Consider the following 12,954-nt stretch of genomic DNA (forward strand, 5'->3'; position numbering starts at 1 on the left):
AGAAAATATCATAATTCCACTGACCCAAGAGAACTGTTAACATTGTAAGCATGTATGTTTTGATTTTTAGTGCAGATGCAATTATACTTGATAATGTTCTATATCCTGCTTTTTTCACATAATATTATAGATTTTTATTCGTAATGTAACTCATTGAATAGGTAGAATGTAATCTAGTCCTCTGTGCGTACATATTCTTTATTTTCAACCTTATGATCTCATAAATAACAGTGTGAATAAATATATATTCTTATATTTCTGATCATTTCTATGGCCTATATTCTCAGATATGTGATAGCTCCAAATTAATATAAAACATGAATTGAGGGATCCCTGGGTGGCGCAGCCGTTTGGCGCCTGCCTTTGGCCCAGGGCACGATCCTGGAGACCCTGGATCAGTCCCACGTCGGGTTCCCGGTGCATGGAGCCTGCTTCTCCCTCTGCCTATGTCTCTGCCTCTCTCTCCGCCTCTCTCTCTCTCTCTCTCTCTCTCTCTCTGTGACTATCATTAAAAAAAACAAAACAAAACATGAATTGAGTACCTGTGTTTATTTTGTATGGGATTTTTCTTAATTGTAAGCTCTTTCCTGTTACTTAAATTTTGAGCTTCTTCACATTTTAGTTTGTTTGTTTATTTATTTTTTAAGATTTATTTATTCATTCAGTCAGAGAGAGCGAGAGAGAGGCAGAGACACAGGCAGAGGGAGAAGCAGGCTCCATGCAGGAAGCCCGATATGGGACTCCATCCCGGGTCTCCAGGATCACACCCCAGGCTGCAGGCGGCGCTAAACCGCTGCGCCACCAGGGCTGCCCACATTTTAGTTTATAATGTATAATCGTATGGCATTTTAGTCATTAATTTCCCTTCATGAAATTATAGAAAGTAAGGCTTGGTGTATAAAAGCATTTTATAGAGAATTTTGAGAGTTTATTATCTTCCAAGGGTTTTCTCACTCTTAAGTTGGCCAACAGTAAACAAATCATATAGTCATCCAGTAGAATATTGTTTAGCTACCAAGCTTGATGTTTACCAAGAAATTTGAGGAAATGCTCATAATATGAACTATGTACACAGATATTACCATATCTGTGTAAAACCAAAACTATATATTCTTAGAAAAAAGAAACCTGGGCAGCCCCGGTGGCACAGTGGTTTAGCACCGCCTGCAGCCCGGGGTGTGATCCTGGAGACCCGGTATCGAGTCCCACGTCGGGCTCCCTGCATGGAGCCTGCTTCTCCCTTTGCCTGTGTCTCTGCCTCTCTCTTTCTCTCTGTGTGTCTATGAATAAAAAAAAGAAAAAAGAAACCTTAGGAAATACACCATAATTTGAATGGAGGTTGTTTCTGGGGATTGGAACTGAGTAGTTTTTTTCTTTAAATTTGTTTATATTTTCTTTTTTTTTATTTTCAAAAAATGTTACATAAAATCTTTCTAAATTAAAGTTTTGTTTACATCAAAGTAATATATTTACATATTCTTAAAAAACCATTCTGTAAGGGTTGAGATCAAAACCAGTCCCTTGACCATCACCTTCCTACACGTGATGCTTGACTTACTGCAGGTAAGTTTCAACTGGTTCAACTGGTTTCAACTCTTGGCAATTTTTCTGGTATTTACTTTCATATATCCTTTCTAAAATCTAAGGTGGGAATTTACCCACATGTACACACACACTTTTCCTTATTTTCTCAACATATTTTTTATAATATTGTCAAAATCAATTTCGACAATTTTGACTATGTAAATAATCACATGTAAGCCATTTACAGTACTGTGATTACTTTTCTCTTTTTATGCACATGTTTATTTTTGTTCAGGTAATGGTTTTTTTTTCAGGTAATGGTTTCTTTTTTAACATTTGCTTAGTTTTCTGTGAACCTATCAACTAATTCATTCCCAAAATCTCAGATATATAAATTCTTGTGTTCCAACACAGAAGGTAATCTATCAGTTTTTCTTTTTTTTTATATTTATTTTTTATTCTTTGAGGTTTTTATTTAAATTCTAGTTTGTTAACATATAGTGTAATATTGGTTTCAGGAGTAGAATTTAGTAATTAATCACTTATATATAATATCCAGTGCTCATCACAATTACCCTCCTTGATACCCATCTCCCATTTAACCCTTCCCCCACCCATGTCTCCTCCAGCAACCCTCACTTTGTTCTCTATAGTTAAGAGTCTCTTACAGTTTGCCTCCTTCTCTTTTTTCCCTTCCCTTTATGTTTATCTGTTTTGTTTCTTAAGTTGTACACATGAATGAAATCATTTGGTATTTGTCTTTCTCTGACTGACTTATTTCGCTTAGCATAATACACTCTAATTCCATCTATATCATTGTAAATGGCAAGATTTCTTTCTTTTTGGTGGCTGAGTAATATTCTTGTGTGTGAGTGTATGTGCCTACCACATCTTCTTTATCCATTCATCAGTCCGTGGACATCTGGGCTCTTTCCTTAGTTTGGGTATTGTGGACATTCCTGCTATAAACATTGGGGGTACATGTGCCACTTTGAAACAGTATTGTTATATCCTTTGGCTAAATACCTAATAGTGTAATTGCTAGGTCATAAGGTAGTTTTATTTTTTTACTTTTTGGGGAACTTCAATACTGTTTTCCAGAGTGGCTGCATCAGTTTGCATTGTGTAAGAGGGTTCCCCTTTCTCTGCATGTTTGCCAACATCTGTCGTTTCCTTTGTTGTTAATTCTAGCTATTCTGACTGATATGAGATAGTATCTCATTGTGGTTTTGATTTATATTTCCCTGATGATGAGTATGTTGAGCATCTTTCCATGTATCTGTTAGCCATTTGTATGTCTTCTTTGGAAAAATGTGTATTCATGTCTTCTGCCTATTTCTTAACTAGATTATTTATGTTTTGGGTATTGAGTTTGTTAACTTCTTTATAGATTTTGGATACTAACCCTTTATCCTCAATTCCGTAAGCTGCCTTTTAGTTTTGTTGATTGTTTCTTTCACTGTGCAGATTTGTATCTTGATGAAATCCCAGTAGGTCATGTTTGCTTTTGTTTCCCTTGCCTCAGGAGACATGTCTAGTAAGGAGTTGCTGTGGCCGTTGTCAAGGAGGTTGCTACCTGTGTTCTCCTCTAGGATTTTGATGGATTCCTGTCTCACATTTAGGTCTTTGATCCATTTTGATTTTATTTTGTGTTTGGTGTAAGAAAGTGGTCCAGTTTGATTCTCCTACATGTGGCTGTCCAGTTTTCCCAGCACTGTTTGTTGAATAGACTTTTTTCCACTGGATATTCTTTTCCTGCTTTGTCAAAGATCAGTTGACCATAGAGTTGAGGGTCCATTTCTGGGTTTTTTATTCTGTTCCAATGATCTATGTCTGTTTTTGTGCCAGTGCCATACTATCTTCATCACTATAGCTTAGTCATATAGCTTGAAGTCTGGAATTATGATGCCTCTAGCTTTACTTTTTTTTTTTTTTCAAGATTGCCTTGGCTATTTGGGGTCTTTTGTGGTTCCATACAAATTTTAGGATTGTTTGTTTAGCTTTGTGAAGAATTCTGGTCGTATTTTGATAGGGATTTCATTAACTATGTAGATTGCTTTGCATAGTATTGACATTTTAACAATATTCTTCAAGTCCATGAGTATGAAATGTTTATCCATTTCTTTGTATCCTCTTCAGTTTCTTTCATAAGTGTTCTATAGTTTCAGAGTACAGGTCTTTTACTGCTTTGGTTGGGTTTATTCCTAGGTATCTTACAGTTTTTGGTCTTTTTTTCTTTTTTGAACACATCCTTCTTGAAACCCTCTGTCTTCTTGATTTGATTTTAGCTACTTTAGTAACTTGCATCTATCTAACTTCTCTCCCTATGTTTTTTACACTATATTATAATTGCATATCATTCACCACTACTACACTTAGGCCCTTGGATATTGTCCTTCATTTTGATGTACTTAGTGCTTGCTCATAACAGTACTGTACAGAGTATGGACTTTTGAGTTATACATTGATTTTCTACATTTACTCAGAATCTATGAATACCTTGTAAACATGTGCTTTCCATATGTATGTTTATTCCTAAATCAGACTCTCATTTTCCAGCAATAAGATTCTTCCTGCGCATGTAAATCATCAACCTGACTCCTTAGACATGTCTTGTTTTCTTCAATAAGTGAGAAAAGAATTCTTTGAATTCCTGATTGTTCAAAAAACTGCCTTTGGAATAAAAGGTCATATCATAATTAAAATATCTGTGAAGCACTTATTACTAATGTATTTATGCATGTTTTTATTTTCAGAGGACGATTGTTTATCATTTCTACCAAAGCAGGATCTCTTGGAATTAATCTGGTAGCTGCTAATCGAGTGATTATATTTGATGCTTCTTGGAATCCATCTTATGACATCCAGAGTATATTCAGAGTTTATCGCTTTGGACAAACTAAACCTGTGTATGTATATAGGTTCTTAGCTCAGGTGGGTTTACAAATTACATTCTTTTTTTGTAGTGAAAGTTTGGGTGAAATTGATAATATTTTTGGAGTGCCAAACATACATGCATTATAGAGAAGCAAATGAAATTGAAAACAACAACCCTAACCTATACATAAATTAGTGGAAGTCAATTTTGGCTTCTCATGATTTTCTGTTTTGTAGTTCATCTATGTCTATAATGTCAACGTTCTCAGATTGGGATGGATTTGCATGGGTAAACAGTTTTGGAATTTTCTTGCTTGTTCAGGAAAGTTAAACGTTTATAGTTCTTTACTTAGCATACATAGAAAAGCAAGTAAGTTAATCTAATTTGCTTATAGATGTAAAGGTCAAATGATAATTGTTTTTAGTCCCTACTAGATACTCTCTTAATTTGAAGAATATGGGTAAATAGGAAGAAATGGTTAACTTATAATAACAAAGAATCATTACAAAGAATGTTTAATACTTTATAGAAAAGAATTAAAGTAATTTCCTTTAAATATAAACTTAGATGTTAAAAAACAAATTGAAATTTAAGAAAAATGAGATAAAATCAAAGAGATGGATGCAATATAAGGTAATACAGATTTATAGAATCAAGTTGAATTTTTGCTGGTACATCTGTTTTGGGAATACATGCTATTCTTTTCACCTGCCTCCAACTCTGGGCTTTTGAACCAGAAACTGAATTTTATTGGTGGATCGATCCTTGCTCATTTGATCTTCTTTAGTACTTAATATAATTGGCAAGCTGTAGTGTAACCCCCTTCCTATCATTTAAGCTAAAAGCTCTTTATAGATAGAGCATTGTATTTGTTAATTTTCTGTCCTGGAATTCTAGAAAATAAGACTTGATAGACTATTTATAATGATTATTGAGAGTTTATTATGTTCCACTGAGAAGGAATTAAACTGCTCTCTTGAATTATTATTTTTATAACCCTCTAAAATCTTATTTCATGCACTTCTTTATTTCTGTTCACCTTGGTGACTACTCTTCTACTAAGTACAGAAATTATATATATATATATATATATATTTCACACCTCTGAGGTGATACTGTCCCTTGAGTCTGGGTACAATCATTGGAATTGCCTGGAGCAAGTTTAAATACTTGTCACGAAAGCTTCTGAGCTTCATCACTTTGTATCCAGCTGCATCCAGGCCTGAGGCGGTGGCCACTTGACACCAGTAGCCACTTAGTGCCCCTTTGGATCCTGAGCAGAGAAGCAAGGCTTGGGGGAGGAGGGGGTTGGGAGCTGATACTGAGTGCCTACAGCATCTACTCTGTCTTCACTATTCAGAACTTGTAACTAAAATATTTAAAGAAACTGATTTTAAATGCAAATTAAAGGGCAAATGTTCTCAAAAAAAAAAAAAAAAAGGCAAGACCTGAATGCATATTGGTCAGGTAATAAAGAATGATTATCAGTAATGTAGTTTTCTTTTTTGTCAAGGTAAACTATGGTGAACAGATGAAATCTCTCATGAATTAAGCAGCATTGCTAATAAAACTTCCTTTATGGCAATGTATTACTATGAAGTTTTGCTGTTTTGTATTAACCAGTAATTTCTCCTTAAGTTTCATGTGTACAAAATTTATTTATTTGTATATTGTTCCTTCTTTTTACAAAGGGCACCATGGAAGATAAGATTTATGATCGGCAAGTAACTAAGCAGTCACTATCTTTTCGAGTTGTTGATCAGCAGCAAGTTGAGCGTCATTTTACCATGAATGAGCTTACTGAACTTTATACTTTTGAGCCAGACTTATTAGATGACCCTAATTCAGAAAAAAAGAAGAAGAGGGATACTCCCATGCTGCCAAAGGTAAACATCTTTAGATTATTAGCTCAAACAAAACCTACCATGGACCAAAGATATTTTACTATTACAGTAAAAGTTAGTCATTTGGCTAAGGCTCAAAGTCAGAATTTTCCAAAGAGAACAAAATCATATTTAAATCAGAGAGTGCTTGGTCAGTTCTCCACATAACACCACAAAAAGATAGTGTAATCTGAAATACATGTTCTATACCAGTAAAAAGTTCAGCCTTGTAGAAAAGTTTCTGAGTAGAAACCTTAAAGGAAACAGTATGTTTCTCTTTTAATAATCTCCAGTAGAGTGCATACATAATTTTAATATTTCTATATGAAATTCCTTAACATTTTTTGCTGTCATATAGCAGTTAAGAATCAGCAAAAAAAAAGTGTCTCTTACTTGATATTTTTCACTGTCATAAAGCAACTAAGACTTTCACACTTGGAAAAGGATGCTTAGAAGTAATCTTGTCAAGCCCTCATATTTTATGTAAGTGGGGAAACCTAGGGTCAGAGATATTCTGACTCGCTCATAGTTTCCAGCTAATAAGTGGCAGAGCCAGAAGTAGTATCTACATCTGTCTTCTGGCCAATTGTTCTTGGACTTTAAAAAAGACATTATTGGGCAGCCCCGGGTGGCTCAGCGGTTTAGTGCCACCTTTAGCCCAGGGCAAGGTCCTGGAGACCTGGGATCGAGTCCCACGTCAGGCTCCATGCATGGAGCCTGCTCCTCCCTCTGCCTGTGTTTCCCCCACCCCACCCCACCCCCATCTCTCATGAATAAGTAAATAAAATTTTTAAAAAGACATTAGTTAGATTAGTATAGAAATTTATTATGATAGTACATATCATTTTGACCCTTTTGAACATAGAGAAAGCCATATATTCTCTGGTCTAAAATAATGATCTAAATATATTTAAACCTGTTTTACTTAATCTAAAAGGCCATTTTAGGGGGAATTGTTGGGGGGTTGCTTTCCCCGTTGTGTTGGCTGCAAATTCAAGCACTTAATATTCCTTGTAGCTGTTAAGAGAATTGGGAAAGTAGCTACCAGGTAATGGTGTTATTCTACCAAAGTCACTTTAGTCATTTGTTTAAAAACAAAACAAAACAAAAACCCAAAACCTCATATATCTTAGTTCTTCATATGATTGGATACATTTAATTAAAGCAAAAGGTAATTGTAATAAATAACTATCTAATGCTAATATAAATCAGTGATTTCTCCAGTTAACTTTTTTTTTTTTTTTTTTTTTATTGGTGTTCAATTTACTAACATACAGAATAACACCCAGTGCCCGTCACCCATTCACTCCCACTCTCCAGTTAACTTTTAATGTACATGTCAAAGTAATATGAACATTAAACGTTTGGAGTTTTTTTTAAATGTCTTTTTTCTATATTAAATTTTTTTTCTAATCAGTAAACTATTCTTCCATTTAAAGTTTACTGATAAAGCACCTAGGAAAGAGTTTTTTGTGACAACCTCTATCAGATCCCTTTTATAATGATCTAGGTCCACATGGGAGTTTAAATCTACTGTTTTTATGTTACATTTAAAACACTTCTTTAAAGAGTACCATTTCATTTTAATATTATGAAATACTAAATTGATGGTGATTTGGCTTTCTTAGTTATATCATTATAGAACGTGAGTGGGATCTTGAATAGTCTTTGGAAAATTTTCTGTATGTGAATTTGTTTGTATACCTTTAAAAACACAGAAACACAAATGGAATCATACAATATGTACTCTTCTGCAACTTGTTCTTTTCACCTAGGTGTTTCTTAAACATCTTTCTATATTGGTACATGTACTTCTGCTTTTTAAAAAGCAACTGCATAGTGTTCATTTGCCTTGATTTGTTTAATTCTTATACCCCAGCAGCTTTCTTATTAGTTAACTTAATTCTGGTGTAAGAAGTATTCTTTTAAGGACTTGCACATATGTTTATGTTTATAATTTTAAAGATATTGAAGTTTCCCTTTTCAATTTGAGAGTGATTTTTATCTAATTAGCATATTTACTAAAATTATTCTTAATTTTAAGCTTCAACTTTTATAAGAAATACATCACAGTTAGTAATATCTCTGATAGGAAGCAAATATTCCACTTTAAAAGGGAATAATTTCTGATTTTAGGAATACTTGTTTAATTTGGTAAACATTTATTTGCTGTCTTTGAGGTGTACTGTGAAGGTATACTAAGAGCAAGACATTGTGCTTTAAAGAAGTTTTTAAAAATCCAGCAGGAAAGAAATGCTATTTAATGTTATACGATGTCTGGGAAAAAACATCTGTTTTATAACTTGGCACTCTGAGTTGTTAAAGGTGTCATGCATTTTCATTTATAGACTTTACTTACTATATTTTGCTTTTGGTGCTATAATTCTTTGCCCAAGAACAAAAAGGAAAAGGAATATTGAATGCTACATTAACACAAAGTGCTTCAACTCTCCCACAGCTCTTCCCAAAAGGAAAAGAATAGTTGACTTTTAGTGATTTATTACTGGGTTTTATACTATGTGCTGAACAGTTTGTTGAGATTATCTTCCTTAATCTAGCAGCAACTGAAAAGCTGGTAATGTTGTTTTCATTTTTAAGATGAGGAAATTAAGGTTTGAAGAGGTTATGTAACTTAGCCAAATTTACCCACCTACTTAGTGGTGCAGCTGGCCTTCAAACCAAGTCTGCCCAACTTGAAAGCATGTACTCTTAATCGTTATGTACTTTTTTTTAAAGATGTTATTCATTCATTCTTGAGAGAGAGAGAGAGAGAGAGAGAGAGAGATTGCAGAGACATAGGCAGAGGGAGAAGCAGGCTGCCTCTAGGGAGCCTGATGCAGGACTCAATCCCAGGACCCCTGGGATCACGACCTGAACCAATGGCAGATACACAACCAGGTGCCCCAATCATTATGTACTTTATTGCTCCCCAAATAGAGATTAGAAAGTTAAGGTCAAGTATTAGAAACAAGGCAGAAGACCTAGGATTCCTAGAATTGAATGGCTTTAGGATGCTTTATTTTATTTTAAATAAAACTGGGTTTTAAAATATAGAATGCCTTCACAGTTAATACCATTGTGTGATGTAACTGTTGAGATTGTATAATATAGCCAGTTTAGCTCATGGCTTGTGATGTGGTAAAGTCCTCAAATTTATAGAAAACTTTAAAGTTTACACAGGACTTTCTCCTTCATATTCATTTACCTTAGGAAACTGAAGTTTAGAGAGTTTGTGACTACCAAAGTGTACATGACCAATAAGGGTTAGAGCTAGAACTTGAACTTAACAGTTTTCAAATTGTATTCCAGGGAGCCTCCAGTAATTAGCAGAGGTACTCCAAGACTACCATGTGGCTAAGTGAGTAGTGGAAGGCCAGACAGGCAGCACTCCAAACACCACATCCTGTTTCAATCAGAGTCCTTCTCCTTTTATCTCTTTTATGCATTGGGCTGCAACATAAGATTTAATTTTTTTTAAAGATTTAATTTAAAGGGAGAATGTTAGTTCTTTTTTTTTCCCTTACTGTCTGCTTTTTATTCCCATAACTTATTCAGTACTGGTGCCTTTCTAACTATCACAGTAACTAAGAACTGTCAGGGATCTAAAAGGAAATACAAAGGATATTGTATGAGATTTACCTGAAAGAGGTGATACTCTATTTGGGGAGAGAAAAGTAACGTTCTTTAAGAAAAAGAAGGAATTGCTGATGTAACTGCTACTGAATGTGTTTGCCATATACTATATGGTTAAAAAATGGAAGATGGAGCATTCAGGTACAGTTTTAGTGGAAAAAAACCACACTGGCCTATAAAATAGGTGGTTAGTATTTGGTTGGATTAGGAAAGAATGAGGTTTGAATGCAGGATGAAACAATTTGGGCAAAAAGAAAGATGATGATTTATGTACCAGACTCAAGGTATGATAAAGAAATTGACCAGATAGAGTTAAAATTGGATGTGTGAGTTGTGGGTAAGGTGAGGCCAGCTTATGGAGAGCCATAAAAAGTAAATGGAGGTATTTGGATTTAAAATAGTATTCATGGGGTGCTTGGGTAGCTCCTTTGGTTAAGCTTTGGTCTAGGATTAAGCCCAATGGCAGGCTCCCTGCTCCCTGCTCCGTGGAGAGCCTGCTTCTCCCTCTTCCCCTACTGCTCCCCCAGCTTGCGTGCTCTCTCTCTCTCTCTCTCTCTGTCTCTCTCTCAAATAAATAAATAAAATCCTAAAAAATAAAATAGTATCCACTATAAGTTCATAAACGGACCTGTTATATGATAAATGTGGGCTTTTAGAAAATTAGCCTGGTAGTAAAATGCAGGATGAGGACCTACATATAATATAGGTGATGATTATGGAGTTAATCAAACGCTTCAAGAAAATAAATGAGAGAACTCAATAACTGATGATAGACTGTAGATTTCAATAGATAGGCAGTGAAAAAATTTACCTAAATAATGAAGCTTATTTACCCATTCATTGATTAAAAACTTTTCAGGTACCTGCAAAGTACCAATCACTATGCTGGTTACTACAGATACATTGGTAAATAAGACTAGGTTCTTGGGATCCCTAGGTGGCTCAGTGGTTTAGCGCCCGCCTTCAGCCCAGGGCGTGATCCTGGGGTCCTGGGGTCCTGGGATCAAGTCCCACATTGGGCTCCCTGCATGGAGCCTGCTTCTCCCTCTGCCTGTGTCTCTGCCTCTGTGTGTGTGTGTGTGTGTGTGTGTGTGTGTGTGTCTCATGAATAAATAAAGACTAGGTTCCTAATCCTAAGGAGTCTAATCAGTATACTGTAAGCAAGTAAATAGAATTAAAGTTAAGGGTCCTATAATATAAATCAGTACAGACATTAAGGAAGGAATATTTAGCTCTTTTTTGGAAAAGTTGGAGATGGGGAGTTGACATTAGGAAGACTTAAACTGATGTTGAAATGGAAGTGAGTAGCTGTTTGCATTGCTATAAGGGCCAAAGGTGAAGGCCCTTCAAGAGGAAGAGCAGGAAAAAGAAACGTGCATCAAACAGCATGGCAAGTTTTAGGAGCCTCAAGTAGTTTAAAAATAAAAGAGTAAAAGAAGATAGTGGTAGAATAAGGAAGGGTAGGCATGGAGAAGAGGTAAGAGAAAAGACTGGAGAGACAGATAGGAATCAGATCATAGAAATTAGAGTTTGGGCATTGTATTACAGGCTGTTGGATCAATTATAATGATTTTAAGAAAACCAAAATCAAATTTTTCATTTTAGAAAAATCACTTTGGGTATCAGTATTCAGGATTGATTGGAGAAAGGGAAATAGATGCAAAGATACTTTTTAGGATGCTGTTTTTAATAGCATTTTATAGTCCAGATAAGAGTGGTAGTAATGCAGGCCTGAAGTAAGGTGGTAGCAATAGGGATAGAGAAGTACCAAGGACAGTGTAAGTACTCAGTAAATGTATTTAACTTTATTCCCTAGGCTTATATTTACAATTTTACTTAACTTTGCCCACTACTGTTTGGTTTTGATTTCCTTTAATAAGTTGAAAATTGGTCCTCTCTGAAATAGGTACAAGTGGATATTTTGATATTCATAGAGATTTCTTGGTATTTGAACCTGTTCTTATTAGAGACATTTCAGAGTTGGTTCCTATTATTATAGTACAATTTCAAATACCTTCCTTTTTTATACATCATGTTTAAGATGAAAGACTGATAAAAATGATATATTTTCATTTCCCCTTCAAATTGTTTTTATCTAAATAATTAAACTGCATGCCTTTTTAAGATAATTTTCATTGTCCTTTGATAGTTCTGAGAATGTTTATTTTCAACTTGGTATGTGATGATTATATTTTTTTCTACCTTACCACTTCCTCCTTAATTATTATATGATTCCTCTTCCTGTATTTCTGTTGTTTACTTTCTTTTACTTCTCTACTTTCTTTTTAAAAATTTTTTTAAAGTTAGATTTAATATCTCAGACTTAATTTATTAACCACTTGACTATTTTTCTTGTGTTTTTATCTTTGCAGCTCTTTAAAGGCAAGAACTATATCCTTTGTTCCTTTTCTTTCATTCATAGTGAATAATATAATGCTGGCACTTTTATATGGCCTATTTTTGAAATTCAAGTAGCCTTTGTAGTGATATTTAACTAAATTTTTTATTGTTCCTTAATGATTCATATGTCATTGAAAGGCAGTGTCAGACTTACTATTGCAGGTAGTAAAATTAAAATGAAGAGTGATTTGTCTGTCACAGCAGGTATGTGACAAAAAGAGAATTGGAGCTTTAATTTGTATTTTCAGTTCTGTACTGAATTAGCTATCTTAGCTCTGTTTTCCACTCCACCTCAGAAATTATATTTTTAAATCCCCTCATTGGTTTCTTGCTGTTGTTGGTGCTGTTTTTCTTTTTTTGAAATGTAAGTCTTGTAGACCTGTGAACCCATTTTTAAATATATTGATTTTAGGGTCCCCTGAATCATGTCTACAAAGTGTTGTTACAGCTCTTTAGTTGTTCAAGGTAATAATGTTTTTCAGCCAGTTTGAAACTTCTAACATGATCTAAACTTAAAGTTTAACATAAGTTTCTAGTGATAAAGATTTATTGACTGATTATTTTTTTAACTGGTAAAGTAATAACTTGCTTCTGTTAACGTTTATGTAGAGACTGTGTTAGGGAAAGTATCTTTTC

At 34.5% G+C, this 12,954-nt stretch overlaps 1 protein-coding gene across 9 annotated transcripts in view; it reads left to right on the forward strand.

The window, feature by feature from the left end:
• ATRX (ATRX chromatin remodeler) overlaps nt 1-12,954 on the forward strand; it is a 328,475-nt gene that overhangs the window by 288,971 nt on the left and 26,550 nt on the right. For all 9 annotated transcript variants that reach the window (XM_077888250.1, XM_077888255.1, XM_077888252.1 and 6 more), the window contains 2 exons: nt 4,281-4,458; nt 6,094-6,288. In XM_077888250.1, the coding sequence (XP_077744376.1) occupies nt 4,281-4,458; nt 6,094-6,288 (373 nt within the window). The remainder of the gene's footprint in view (nt 1-4,280; nt 4,459-6,093; nt 6,289-12,954) is intronic.

The sequence above is a fragment of the Canis aureus genome, chromosome X (assembly GCF_053574225.1).
Source record: "Canis aureus isolate CA01 chromosome X, VMU_Caureus_v.1.0, whole genome shotgun sequence".
In the NCBI taxonomy this organism is placed as follows: domain Eukaryota; kingdom Metazoa; phylum Chordata; class Mammalia; order Carnivora; family Canidae; genus Canis; species Canis aureus.